The 15,518-nt window shown below is 41.4% G+C and overlaps 1 protein-coding gene across 5 annotated transcripts in view; it reads left to right on the top strand.

The window, feature by feature from the left end:
- The window catches only part of LOC115180587 (ubiquitin carboxyl-terminal hydrolase 15), a 44,082-nt gene that overhangs the window by 7,909 nt on the left and 20,655 nt on the right, over positions 1-15,518 (top strand). For 2 of the 5 annotated variants that reach the window (XM_029742776.1, XM_029742780.1), the window contains 2 exons: positions 13,709-13,782; positions 15,186-15,275. In XM_029742776.1, the coding sequence (XP_029598636.1) occupies positions 13,709-13,782; positions 15,186-15,275 (164 nt within the window). The remainder of the gene's footprint in view (positions 1-13,708; positions 13,783-15,185; positions 15,276-15,518) is intronic. The other 3 variants (XM_029742777.1, XM_029742779.1, XM_029742778.1) reach the window with 3 other exon arrangements.

The raw sequence follows: 15,518 nt of genomic DNA, 5'->3' as shown, positions 1-15,518 counted from the left end.
GGGTAGGGCATCAACACATCTGCCACACTGATCCTCAACACGGGGTCCCTCAGGGATGCGTGCTTTGTTCCTTCCTTTACTCCCTGTTTACCCATGACTGCCTGGCCAAGCACGACTCCAACACCATCATTACGTTTGCTGACGACTCAACAGTGGTAGGCCTGATCACCGACAACAATGAGAGAGCCTATATAAGCATCTGGATTAGTGTCCTGCTCCTTGAAAGCGACAGTTCTAGCCTTTAGCTCGATGCAGTTGTTGCTTGTAATCCATAGCTTCTGGTTGGGATATGTACGTACGGTCACTGGGGACAACGTCTTCGATGCACTTATTGATGAAGCCGGTGACTGAGGTGGTATATATATATATATATAATGCCATTGGATGAATCCCGGAACATATTCCAGTCTGTGCTAGCAAAACAGTCCAGTAGCATAGACACCACTTCCGTATTGAGCGAGTCACTGGTACTTCCTGCTTTAGTTTTTGATTGTAAGCAGGAATCAGAAGGATGGTATTATGGTCAGATTTGCCAAATGGATGGAGTGCTTTGTATGCATCTGTGTGTGGATGAAAGGTGGTCTAGAGTTTTTTTTTTTTAATGTTTTTTTTTTTGGTTGCATATGTGACATGCTGGTAAAACTGATTTAAGTTTGCCTGCATTCAAGTCCCCAGACACTAGGAGCGCCGCTTCTGGATGAGCATTGACTTGTTTGCTTATGGCCTTATAGAGTGCGGTCTTAGTTTAACCATTGGTTTATGGTGGTAAATAGACGGCTAGGAATAGTATAGATGAGATCTCTCTCGATAGATGGTGTTGTGTACAGCTTATCATAGCGTACTCTACCTCAGGCGAGCAATACCTTGAGACTTCTTTAAATTAGACATCGCACACTAGCTGTTATTGACAAATGGACACACACCCTCACCCCTCGTCTTAAGACGTAGCTTCTCTGTTCTGCCGATGCATGGGAAATCCCACCAGCTCTATATTATCCGTGTCGTCGTTCAGTCATAAGATATTACAGTTTTTAATGTCCCGTTGGTAGGATAATCTTAATTCTAGGTCATACATCTTATTTTCCAATGATCGCACGTTGGCCAATAGAACGGATGGCAGTGGGAGTTTACTTGCTCGCCTACGAATTCTCATAAGGCAGCCCGACCTCTGCTCCCTTTTTCTCCGGCTTCATGCAAATGACGGGGATTTGGGCTTGTTCCCGGGAAAGCAGTATATCCTTCTCGTCAGACTCATTAAAGGAAAAAGCTTTTCCAGTTCAAGTTGAGTAATCGCTGTTCTGATGTCAAGAATATATTTTCGGTCATAAGAGACAGTAGCAGCCACATTATGTACAAAATAAATTAAACAACGCAAGAAAACTAACAAAATAGCACAGTTGGTTAGAAGTATGTAAAATGTCAGCAATCCTTTTAGGTGCCATCTTAACACTGTGTACCTGTGTAATGATAATGCTGTTTAATCAGCTTCTTGATAATCCACCACCTGACAGGTGTGGCATATCTTGGCAAAGGAGAAATGCTCACTAACAGGGATGTAAACAAACTTGTGCACAAAAGTTGGGAGAAATACGCTTTTTGTATGTATGGAACATTTCTGGGATCTTTTATTTCAGCTCATGGGACCAACGCTTTACATGAAAGTTGAAGTTTACATTACCTTAGCCAAATACATTTAAACTCAGTTTTTCACAATTCCTGACATTTAATCCTAGTAATAATTCCCTCTTTTAGGTCAGTTAGGATCAACACTTTATTTTAAGAATGTGAAATGTCAGAATAATAGTAGAGAATAATTTATTTCATATTTTATTTCTTTCATCACATTCCCAGTGGGTCAGAAGTTTACATACACTCAATTAGTATTTGGTAGCATTGCCTTTAAATTGTCTAACTTGGGTCAAACGTTCCGGATAGCCTTCCACAAGCTTCCCACAATAAGTTGGGTGAATTTTGGCCCATTCCTCCTGACAGAGCTTGTGTAACTGAGTCAGGTTTGTAGGCCTCCTTGCTCCAACACGCCTTTTTCGGTTCTGGCCACAAATATTCTATAGGATTGAGGTCAGGGCTTTGTGATGGCTGTTCTGATACCGTGACTTTGTTGTCCTTAAGCCATTTTGCCACAACTTTGGAAGTATGCTTGGGGTCATTGTCCATTTGGAAGACCCATTTGCGACCAAGCTTTAACTTCCTGACTGATGTCTTGAGATGTTGCTTCAATATAGCCACATAATTTTCATACTTCATGATGCCATCTATTTTGTGAAGTGCACCAGTCCCTCCTGCAGCAAAGCACCCCCACAAATTGATGCTGCCACCCCCGTGCTTCATGGTTGGGATGGTGTTCTTCGACTTGCAAGCAGGAATCAGAAGGAAGGTTCTATTTTTATTTAATCAAACCAGAGGACATTTCTCCAAGAAGTACGATCTTTGTCCCCATGTGCAGTTGCAAACCGTAGTCTGACTTTTTTATGGCGGTTTTTGAGCAGTGGCTTCTTCCTTGCTGAGTGGCCTTTCAGGTTATGTCGATATTGGACTTGTATTACTGTGGCAATAGATACTTTTGTACATATTTCCTCCAGCATCTTCACAGGGTCCTTTGCTGCTGTTCTGGCACTTTTCGCACCAAAGTACGTTCATCTCTAGGAGACAGAACGCATCTCCTTCCTGAGTGGTATGATGGCTGTGTGGTCCCATGGTGTTTATACTTGCGTACTATTGTTTGTACAGATGAACGTGGTACCTTCAGGCGTTTGGAAATTATTCCAAAGGATGAACCAGACTTGTCTGCACTTTTTTTTCTGAGGTCTTGGCTGACTTCTTTTGATTTTCCCATGATGTCAAGCAAAGAGGCACTGAGTTTGAAGGTAGGCCTTGAAATACATCCACAGGTACACCTCCAATTGACTCAAATGATGTCAATTAGCCTATCAGAGCTTCTAAAGCCATGGCATCATTTTCTGGCATTTTCCAAGCTGTTTAAAGCCGCAGTCAATTTAGTGTATGTAAACTTCTGACACACTGGAATTGTGATTAAGTGAAATAATCTCTCTGTAAACAATTGTTGGTAAAATGACTTGTCATGCACAAAGTAGATGTCCTAACTGACTTGCTAAAACTATAGTTTGTTAACAAGACATTTGTGGAGTGGTTGAAAAACGAGTTTTAATGACTTCAGCTTAAGTGTATGTAAACTTCTGACTTCAACTGTACATATAGCCTACATGTCTTATTATACACATCTTAAATGTCTGGCTCCAAAGAACAGTGAAAGCGGCAAGTGTCCTGTCCCCCCCACCTGGGGGAGTTTACCAGAAGTAGCCTAGGCCTAAACATCCATTTACAAGCAGGGATTAATCCAGACAACTGGGCAATGGGTCACTGGAGGGACATTCCATTCTAGAGGATATAAAGGAATGTGTCCCAAACGCTACCCTATTCCCTACATAGTGCACTCAGGACTCTAAATTAAAATGTCATTGGTAGTGCTAGTGCTCCCAACTTAAAGTTAAGAGTAAAACATAAAATCCATTACCTTGTCGCGGAAGCGGTGGTAACTTGTGAGGTTACTAATCCTCTTACTGAGTGTTGCTGGACTGACTATGGTATTGGTACTGGTACTCAAGGGGACCAGTTGTCCTACCAAGTTATTCTGAAATGTTATCCTACAGGAATACATTATAGCATTTTACTAGTTGTCTTGTAGTGGCTACTACACATGGCAAGGAATGATTGTTACCATTTGTTTTGGAGGTGTTCAAGTCCACTGGACTTCCTTTACGACTAGTGTGGTATACACCTCAGTACTGTCTTAGATGGGTTCTAAAATAATCCCCGTCTAGGGGCCTATCTGCTCCTCACCTCATAGGGGAGTTTACGGCCTCGAATGGTTTTGTCCGTAGTCTCGAACCCCCCCCCCTCCGGGTGGTGTTGGTATCCGCGGTGCAAAAAACTTCGTACCCTATGTACGAGTTGTCAGTGGCCGCATTATGAGAATGGCTGTAACCTTTCAACCTAATCTCCTGGTGTTTGTGCTTCAACTCACTCAGTGGCTGTCGAGGCCTGTCAGTTACCACCGCTTCCGCGTGTGGTAATCTCTTCAGTACATGCGAACTGAGATGAGGATATCGGTCTGTGATATCGCAAAGTGTTTCACCAGTGGGAGTCATCGGGTCAGTTGCTGGACTGATGCCATTAGTGTCATTGTAAGGGGTGACAGTCCCCCACAAAGCGGAAGGTGTATCATCGGAAGCAGAGTATACTCTGCACATCAATGTTTTTCTTTCTGAGACAGCCGCAGTGCTTACGTAAGTGTCCGAAGGGCAAGAGAAGTTCATCTCAACTACTGTATTGCACGACTGCGAGGAGGAGGGAAGTTGCTCATTCACAGAGACAGCTGGCTCAAAATCATGGAAAGAATGGTCAATCAGGTTGGCTGATGGAATGTGTCGAGATATCGTAATATCTCCTTGGATCGGATTCTGCACAAAGAGGTTTCTAAACATCTTTTTCCCAAGGGGTGCTTTCGACAGATACCCCTCGTGAATGACTGCGTTGCAGCTAGCGTTAGGGGAGGACAGTGTGGTCAGTGGAGAAGGCACTGTGGCTTGTGACCATACCTGGTTGGTTTTCCAATCCATCACTGGGAGTAACCGATCCATCAAGTCTGCTCCAAGTAGCAGGGGTACAGATTCGAGGCTGGTAACAGAGACAGGGTGAACAAGCGATACTTCTGGAAGTGTAGTTTAAGCATGACTCTCAATGTGAGAGGCGAGGTAGTCCTGAGTGACCCCTCGAGGTGTAGTGTCGCATCGTTCCACTTTTAACCAATGTTTAGTTGGCTTCAAAGCTCTTTTGAGATCATCGAACAATGTTTGAGAGATGAGGGATATTGTCGCACCCGAATCAATTAGCGAATGACAAGTTAAGCACTCCTCCAGGACTGTTTCCAGTTATGGCCGTTTAGATTTGTGTTTAGTGGACATATTCCCCACAAAGTAGAGTGGTCGTTCGCACAACGACGTGATGTGTCATTTCTGTTCAAGGTGGAAGCAGATTGACTTTTCCGATTTTGAGTGTGCTTGGCTTTAATGAAGGGTTTGACCTTTTTCTTCGCAACCTTTGTATCAGAGTCTATAGACAAAGCCTGTGGGCTTGTTTCTTGATCAAGCGGGCCCTGGATAGGGTCTCGAATGAGAGCGGGAGAAATGTGAATTTTACCCTTCTTGTTATGGGTGTTAATTCCTGCGGTCCTGGTGTCCGGTAATTACATTTACGTCATTTAGCAGACGCTCTTATCCAGAGCGACTTACAAATTCCCAGTCTAGTACTTGTGACTTATCTTTTGCCCTTTTCTCAAATGTTTCTCGCTTTAGTTCTTCACGTAGTGGAACTTCTGGAGAACATTGGTCTACGTTTTGATCGTCCATCAACCCTTTGTTACCCTTGTGCTCTGACACTTTGTGTTGGTTGGGTGCAGGAACGTAGCGAACAGTTCGATTGTAGAGGTAGTCGTTTTGATGGCGACGTACTTTACGGTTATTTTGACCGCGGTGGTTATTGGATTCGTGGTTCCGTGGTAGAAACCGTTGTTGTGCGTCATCTCTCAACGCTCCAATACCTGATAATGTACCCTCTAACTGGAGTGAGTACTCCTGGTCAAACTACAAAACCCGAGTGGTCAGGGCTCTTAGCAATGCAAGCTTTTGATGCCTCAAAAGCTGTGCTTGCAAGCTCTCTGAGTTGTAAGATGGGCAAGCCAACGTGGGCTGCAAGGCCCAAGTAGGTAATGAAGATGGGATACATGTTTGACAAACATTTGTTTGAATGGTAACAGCTCTTCCATTCCTATTTCAGTGAGTAGGCCAAAGTAAGCTGATCGAAGCCTATGATGGTAAGCTTGTGGGTGCTCGTTCCGAGCTTGTTTGACGGTGTTAGTGAATCGCAGAACCACTGAATTCTAATTATAAAGCTGTGGCAAGTTTTGCGTAGTCATTTAGCACGTGTTGCTGTTGTAGATGAATGAACTCCATCACGTGTCTATTCGACGTTTGCTTCAACAGGTAAACCCTGTCAGAACCCGTAGCGTTCGGGTAGCCATCCAATGCGTCTATGTCAGCTAGGAACGTCTCAGTATCTTTTGCCTGACCTGGAATGGGGTCAAAGGTGGGGAAATTCTTGATGAGTTTGTCATGGTATTCCACGCCAAGCGGGCAGAAAGGGTTGTGGGGAAATTGGGGCTGAAAGGCCAAGAGGAGAAGCCAAGCTTTGGCTTTGTTGGCCAAGAGGCGCCATATCACTCAGTGCCGAATGGCCAAGTGAAGAAGACTGAGGGACACATGATGGAGGCAATGTCTGAAACCTATCGTCTTTACTCCTTTGAGTACAGGGCTCCGGTTGCTTGGATGGATAGAGCGTGACCATTCTGGACTTCCTCCAGATGGTACCTAAGATTGGTATTCTGCTGCATTGCAGAGTCCACTTGAGCACTTAGAGTTCTGATTTTGGACACGTGAGTGTCGCACTTGCTCCTTTCGGTCTCAAACTTATCTATCATGGTTTGCAGATAGAGGTTTTGAGTACGGAGCGAGAGATTTAGTGATGGGATTTCTTCCGCTTGCTTAGAAATCAATATTTCCATCTTCATCACCTGAGTTCTCATCATTCATTTGGTCAGCGACTTCAATGATATCTGCTGATTTTGTCATCCAACTTAGTCATTGTTTTCATTAACTGATCGTCTATGGTCTGCAGAATTTGGAGTAGAACATTGTTACCTTGAGTAACGTTCAACAAAACTGCCTGCATGTTATCAAATTGCGCGCTCCTGTTTGTAGATAACTCGACAGATTTATCTAGTTTGGAGTGGACTACATCGTATTTAGTTTTGGCTAAATCGAGTTGTTCCTGGAGACAACGATTTTGTTGGAGAGTTTGTGCTCGTTCATCGTCAGAAGCATTTGCAATTACATTTAATTGTTCAGATTTCAAACGCAGTTCCTCGACTAGCAGAAAGTTTTCATTTCCTGCTTTTGTCAATAGTTGCTCAGTTCTCTCCACCTGTCCCCTCATTTTAGCCATGTCTTGCACGTGCTTCAGCTGTGCACTGTGGTATTGGACCGATGCCAATCTTTGATGGTAAAATATAAGTGCTAAAGTGGAGAGAACCATCACATCACAATTTCGGCTGTTTTTTCGCTAATGGTATAATTAAGGTTGGTATCGCTGCTGAGGTCAATCCTTTTATGGGTGGCGGTTCACTAATTAGCGGAGGAGTGGCGACCACCTCCTCTGATAGCTTTTCTAATAATGTTAAAGCTTTCCTATTTAAAAAAAAAAATAATAATAATAATAATAATAATTTTCGGTTTGGCATTCGTTGGAAGCTGCAAAGACAAGTTTAATCTATTTATAGATGTTACCGAACCATCAGTACTGTACCAGTAATATGGAAGTTGGACGTGAATGAATTTGCAAAAGCAAATTTGAATTAATTAATCAATGATAATGATTAATCATACCTGGATAGCTATTTGGGAATTAAACTTTAATTGACCTGAGAAGTTAGTTCATCCAGGTTAATATGGGAAGTTTAAAAGTGTCTCATTTGATTGGAAGAACATTAAGGTATGTTCAACAATTTAACTTATTAAATTGAATGAGACGATAATCCATACAATCTCCTCCATTGATTCGATATCATAAGTGTAAACAGTAGTTCAAATGTTAAGGTACATTCACCACAATGGTACACTTCTCCCTAAGGCCGAAGCCACATGGGATTCCCGCTGGAGGTGGGGTTACTGAATGTGTTTTGCAAAAACAACATTTTACTGAATGATCAATTTTAATGATAAATCAAAGCTGTATAGGCTATTTGGGAATTAAACTTTAATTAACCTGAGGTTGCGTCATCTAGGTTAATGTGGAAAAAGTTTACAATGTCTCATTTAGAAAAACAATTAGAATATTATTTAAAAGATCCACTTGAGAATGTAAATCTGGCAATTTCACTGATTAGTTAAATTGAATAAGGCATTGATTGCCATCTGGATATCATAAGTGACTACTTGGGTGTCACTGATAGCACACACTGAAATCCAACGAAAGTACAAAAGGGTGGGACTTCCGTTCTGCAAAGCAGAAGAAAACAAAATGGCTGTTTTCCCTTTGTTAGCTTAGCATCTCGTGCAAGCTAATCCTACTTTGTGCATTTTCAGGCATAACATAAGATTCCCTTGGCAAGGGAAAGGTTTCACTCATAACATTATGTTCAAACCCTTTTCTGAGTTATTTAACAATGTTTTAACCGGAACTCGCGGCAAACAACGAAATGCACCGTGGTCTGCTCGTGTGTGTGTGTGTGTGTGTGTGTGTGTGTGTGTGTGGTGTGTGCGCGCGCGCGCGAGAGAGAATTATCGCTGGTCAAACTAATATCTACTCAATTTCAATTGGCTGGTTTATGACCGAGCCGCATCTGAAACGCGCAAGGCAGAAATAGCCCTGCGTTTGGCCAAACGCTCTATTTCTCAGATCTCAAATTAGCTTTATCAGCCACAGAAATGTATAGCTTACGCTACCCACTGACTACATCATTGAACAACACAGAGGCAGTTCTACAGAGCGCACACACGCACCACCAATAATTCCTGTCTACAACTCCAATAATGTGTATAATAAGCTTGGTACATTATGTAATCTGCTTTTCAATTTTATATAGGCTGAATCAAAATGAAAGCGTCATCCTATTTTAGATTCCTCGCACGGGGTGTCATTAATGTCGTGTCTTTTGCTATGCCAGATTAAGTGATATGACATGCTATTCTATAAAATAATTTCTCTGTAATTAATATTACCTGATTAAGCTAATCAGGTAAATGTAATTAAACTAGAAAGTTGGGGCACCACGAAAGAATGTTTATAGATCTTATCTTCCGAATAAACTCTTAAAGACCGAGTAATCTTTTACATCAGTAGCAGTCAATATTTAATCGTCACTTTATTCAGTCTCATCTGAAAGTTGTAAATTCTTGGTTATCTTCACGAACCCTGGCTAACAAGTTGAATCAGCAATTCAAAATTTGGTTTAATAATTTATTTACTAAATACCTAAATCACACAGAATTACATCTACACAGAATGGATCATACATTGATTACAAATTGTGTCATAAAGGAAAATGTCCCTAGCAGACGGAACAGATTTGACGGCTGGTTACACAAAGAAAGGGGGTTGGGTTTTGAATGAAAGAGCTGGAAGACTGAGTAACAAAGGGAGAAGCTATGCTATCGTAAATACAGAATCTTATGCCTTCTAAATAACCGCCCATTTGGAAAAAGGAAAATGCAATAAATATTTACTCTGAGCTGCGCTTCAATAGGTTGGTCGTAGATGGAAGGCCGGGTTGCCCAGCAGGGATCTCTTGTCCTTTGAAGAATGTCTCTGGTGGCAAACTGGAAATGTTGTAGAATCGTTGTGTGTGTGTTAGATTGGATACGTCGTCCATCCTTTCCTAGCCCACGTTTACAGTGGCTGCTGCTAACTCAACGGCTAGGAGGTATCACTTCTGGAGTGAAGAGTTCAAAGTTCATACCAAGTTGCCATACTTTTAAGCTCGTGCTATATTCTGGCTGGTATAGTTGAAATTCATCCTTTCGGCGTGTCGATTGTCACCTTAACATTGAACACGATGCTAATTTCGTTAGGTTATTATCTGAGCCCTTTTAACGTAGGACTGTCGTCCTCACATTCTCGGAACAGAAAGTAGAATTTTCGTCAACGGGTTTATATAGTGGTGAAAGAAGGGCGTGTTTTCATAGTTTACAACCAAGTTCACTTGGGCGGGGCCTCTGAGTGAGCAGAGTTTCTCTATGACAAACTGTTCTCTCATTTAAGAAGCTAAAATTACATTTAATCTTTTCACAAATAGTTTCATATTTAAACATTTAAATTGCACAACAATTCCATGTGAATCTGAGAACTAGACTTTCCAAGAGTTTGTCATCCTGTCATTAGTAGTAATGTCTCCGACATCAACTGATCTGAGATCATATTCATTAAGTACCAATGCATATTTTCAACTGTTTGGATTCCCGAAATATGGTTCAGTTTCCCACCTTTTGATGTTACCAGACTCTCTATGTTACAAAGGCTTTACAAGAGTCAACTCTATAGAGTAGAGAGGGAAAAGGGGAAAGGTATTTATGGGGGTCATAAACCTCCCCCAACAGGCCAATGTCATGACAACCTACTTTTGAGCACATGCTGTGCTCTATCTAATATTTAACCGTGTGAAGACATTGGTTTCTAAAAGCTAGAATGTTGATACAAAATCCTGCCATTGAAATTATAGTCATTTTTGGAATATTAGGTTTCTACATTGTGTAAAAGCTCTACCTATTGACGGGGTATAAACTCTTACCCTATGAGGTACGGAGCCTGATGGTTTTCTGTTCTACCTGATAATTAATTGCACCCACCTGGTGACCAGATCTAAATCGGTCCCTAATTAGAGAGGAACAATGAAAAATTGCAGTCAAACTGGCATCGAGGTTGAGTTTGAAGGACCTATTGAGATGAGTTAAATCAAATTTTACACGGTCTCTTTAAGAGCCTCAAGTTTGAGTGATGACATGCATGAAATCAGTCATTGGTTTTATGATGATTTATCTTCTAATGAAGCTATCCCTTTTCCTGTTTTTTCTGTGCCCCCAAGTGTTTAGATATACTAGTAAAGTAACAAGGTTGTTAGCTAGCAAACGTGACTAAACAAGGTGTAAACAAATGTGAGTAGATTTAGAACGATCCACAACATGGTTTATGAATAGGGCCAAAAACAAACTTGATGAAGAAAAAATTGGGGGAAAAATCTACCAGCCAATACATTTGGCATAGCACCAAAAAACTATCGGCCAGGTTTTGGATTTCCCCTTTTTTTTTTTTCAGGTTTTCATTCTCAAAATCACACTTTAGTGTGATCCACTTTAGTGTGATCATCCAATTTAGTTTGTTTTCTAAGTCCACAACAATGCTTTTAAATCACATGTTTTGATGTCTGGGAAAGAAAGTAAAACATATTTTGGTGTGTAGTTGCCCTTTAATTTCAATTGTGCATGTCAAGAGACTGGAATTTGGCGGGCGGTGTTTCTGTATGGCGATAGAGTTTATGAAACAAAAGACCACCCGATGGATATAAATCATATTGATATCATTATTTTGCCAGGTTTACTTTGCAGTTTATTTCATTTGTAAAGTTTTATGGGAAAGCCTTTACAAATGACTGTTTCGGCATCGCTAACTGGCAACACAAAGTGGTAGGCCCAGGCATTCCCATGCAGTTATGTCTTGAGAAAGTTGCAAGAAATACTTATCACTGATACATTCTTTAGACATGCTCTGAACTTTGGCGACTACTAAGGCTTTCTTAAACCTCCCACTTTGGGCCGAATTTGTCAATGTGCAGTTCATATATGCATAACCTATGAGAAGAATTGCTGTCTTTGCTCAATTAGCCACGAGGTAAAAATCTGTCGTTCTGACCCTGAGCAAGGCAGTTAACCCACTGTTCCTCGGGCGCCAGAGATGTGGATGTCCATTAAGGCTTTCCCTTTCCTAGTTTGAAAGCAACTGTTTCTCTGGAATCTGTGCTGTGCCATTTTAATTTTTTCCCCCTTACATTTTCCACCACGTGGGCCAGCCCCCTAGCAATGTGAGTTCAACCAATGAGCTTCACACCCTGGCAATATGAGTGACCACTAGCAGTTATTTTTAATTTAATTTGTTTTATTTTTTGGGGTCTCACAGAACAGTATCTCGGAGCATATGTGACCGAAATGGTCGCACTTTAGAGCTCTGAGTGCACCACATTTGACCAGAGCCCTTTGGGGCCTGGTCAAAGTAGTGCACTAAATATGGAATAAGATTCCATTTTGGACACTGCCCAGACACTTTGGCTTTTCAGTCTGCCTACGACAAAGCCAATTAAGAGGCAAAGGGATACTTAGGGATATGATTCATCTCCCTGTTTCCCTGTATTATGAGATTGGGAAATTACTACTCTTAACTAGATGCAGTAAACCGATGTGAGAAATACAGAAGTACCAGTAGATTCATTAAACTGCATTTCCAATCGATTTCACATAGAAATCGCGATATTGACGCTCAATATCCAAATCGCAAGAAATCCATATTGCATGCAATATTCTGAAACGCCACTCAGCCTTATGTCTGTTTTTACATTGTACTCTGTTGTCTCGATCCCTCTCTACCCTTCCGACTGCTTCCCACACACTAGAGGTCTTCACGGATCCACCCACCTGTACCTGAATACCTGAGACCCTATCCGGGACCCAAGCTAGATAATGTTACGGGTCTAGGTCGGGTCTGATAAGAGTGTCACGGTTCTCGGGCATGTGTAATTTTAACCGACTTGTCTGGAAGGGACAGATCCAAACGTGACTGCTGCAGTAGGGAGAGCAAGAGACATTTCATAATTTATGCTACTGCACTTGTTTCTCGAGAGTGGAGCTTGTAGCTTGTTGTTGGCCAATCATAAGTCATGAAAGTGGCAATAGACTACAGTCATATAGAGCCTCAGTGTGTGACAATATATCGATTTATTTGTATTATTTTTTTAAATTTAACCTTTATTTAACTAGGCAAGTCAGTTGAAAATAAATTCCTATTTACAATGACGGCCAAACCCGGACGATGCTGGGCCAATTGTGCACCGCCCTATGGGACTCCCAATCATGGCCGATTGTGATACAGCCTGGATTCGAACCAGGGTGTCTGTAGTGACGGCTCAAGCACTGAGATGCAGTGCTTTAAACTGCTGCGCCACTCGGGAGCCAATGGAAGATGGAATTAACGTGACGGAATTAAAAGTTAAAGGATAGGTTACAATGACCAAGAGCCAAAGAGTAGGCTGCTACTTAAGATTCTGAATTGAGTTATTTGTAACTGCTAGAGTGGCAGATCTCTCCCTCCTCTCACATCAGCTCTGCAAATGAAGTAGCTTGAAAAATGACTTTACTGCTGCTTCCATCGCTCGGACGGACCAGGTCTGGATCCGACCAGGTCTATACGGAATGGGTCTAGTTGTCCCCGGGTCCGTTCGGAACGGGTCTCTCTATTAAAAAAATATATATTTATCCATATCGGGTGGGAAAGGAAAGCCCCAGGTCCATTTCGTAATGGGTCAAACTTTTTGGTCTCGTGAAGACCTCTACCACACACACCAAGCCTCGCCCCCCTGTCACTCAAGCAGCACAGTTCCTCCTCCTCGCTGGTAGATTCACAATACGTTTGCATGCTGTTCTATGTCAAATGCAGTCAACAGATTGTTCCAAACAAGAGCAATGTTGCTTTCCACTTTGCTTCTTGACATAAATCATATTTCTATGGGTCCAAAAGTTCACAAAAAAAAACATTCTCCCAAGTCTTTGATCTTTATCGGAAGTAAAATCTCAATATTTGGTAAAATAGCTTTTAGATTGTTTTGCCCATATCGTGTAGCCCTACTGTAAGTAGATGCAATTGTAAAACAGATTTGGAAATACTACAAGACGAGTGTTGCCATAGTATTCCATTTATGGTACAGTATGCCAATCTGACAAAGAAAGTTTGTTAACATAGTGGCGTATGTATTATGTTTCCATATATTTATATGTGTATTATGTTTCTATTTCTGATATCCATGCAGGTCCTGGTAATAGAGCAGAAGAATGAGGATGGATCGTGGCCTAGAGGTTCCTCTGCACCTAAGTGAGTGTGTCTGGCTGGGTCCATGACCTTAGTTTATGGGAGTGAGTAGCTGTACTTCCAATTAGGAATTACTCTCACTTGGCCTGGAGATTGAAAGACATTGGTTCTTCTGAGGCTGAGCTTTCTCAATGCTAGTCTATTCTGCTAAGTTTGTTTCATACATTCAATGTATACATTTATGTTCAACCCAGCAGACCCTTATGATTATTTTTGCTACTATTTTCCTACAGTCTTTCATCTTTGAATTTCAACTCCCTATCATATATTTGCCTCCATCTTATTTGCTTGGCTTTAGTTGCTGACATATCTCTTATCGTTTAACTCAGGGGTTTTCAAACTTTTCTTGCCCAGGGACCCCCGCCCAGGCAAACCGGTGACATAGGGACCCCCATAATACGTTATGTCTTGTCTCATCAGGTGAATGATAATGGCAGGTAGAAGTAATCAACTTTTTTAAAATTAACTTTCATTATTTTGACCTTCCCACAGTTTGTTGGAAGGGTAAGCTCTAACACAGTCTATTAGCTAGAAAGGTGTCTTGGCGGCGTAGAGAAAGTGTTGCAGTATCAAAGCACATTTTCTGCAATTCTACACATTTTTCTATTGAACTGAGAGAATTGAGCAGTTTTTCATCAAATTTCCAGCAATTCTACATGGTTTGGCATGGAGCTGAGAGACAATTTAGCTTTTTTTTAAAGCATATTTCTTGCAGTTTTATGCATTTTCCAATGGCTAATGCTTTGTTCTTCTGCTCAAACATAACAAAATCAATGGGCATGTGCATTGAATGCCCAGTTTTCGTAGTTTTCGATCTCCCTTACTGTCTAGCTTTCTTTGTTAGTTCTCAAAGTTGGTATTTAAAAATACAGTGCAATATCTTTTATGCATGATTTTTATCTGGGTTTGGTCATTTAAGTTGACGCAACTGTTTTTCCATCCCTCAAATTACCGCTTAGATGGCCCGCCTAAAAATTTCCTACATAGAGCAAACCCTGTGATCAGCTCCAATTACTATAATTTCCTCAATTTTAAAGGGGTAGTTGGAGATTTTGGCAATGAAGCCCTTTATCTACTTCCCCAGAATTTGAGGAACAGTTAGCATGCTAACTGTTCCTGTAGACTTCCAGTCATTGCACTAACGCTAGTTAGCATTGGCTCGTGAAACTACCTTTAACTAACTTCATACTGGACGCAGAGACGCATTGTATCCACGATGTTATTCTATTGCAGCTTGTGATATTGATAGAAATGGCAGACGCCCTGCAGTACCTGGACCCTAGTTTGAAAACCCCTGGTTTAACATATTTCCATACTTTTTGAATTAACCCTCACCTCTCAAAATCCACTTCTTTGAGAGCCTTTATCCTTTCTCTCTAACTCATGATATTCTTTATCTTTTGAAGGTCATCTGGTACTTCCAATCTTTCTGCTTTGCCAAAGATCTCCCCTTCATCTCTCACAAACAGTCATAACAGCAGCTTCAACAGCAGGAAGTAAGGACTATTGAGCATAGAGAGGGTTGTCTAATTGACTGACTGGGCTGGGGCACATAGAGCCATAGAGAGACACAACGGAATTCAGCAAACTCTAAAGATGTCGAGTTTTGAACATCAGCGATCTTGGCTCCAAAGGTTCTATCTAGGCAAAGAGTGCAAATTAGAATGTTATTGATTTAGTGGAATGTTTGGTGCCAATATGGAGGATAGTTTGTGGACTCCGTACATCTATGGCTCTGG

Source organism: Salmo trutta, chromosome 40, assembly GCF_901001165.1.
Source record: "Salmo trutta chromosome 40, fSalTru1.1, whole genome shotgun sequence".
NCBI classification, from domain to species: domain Eukaryota; kingdom Metazoa; phylum Chordata; class Actinopteri; order Salmoniformes; family Salmonidae; genus Salmo; species Salmo trutta.
The sequence above is the reverse complement of the archived record's forward strand: the minus strand, read 5'-3'. Positions and strand labels throughout refer to the sequence as shown.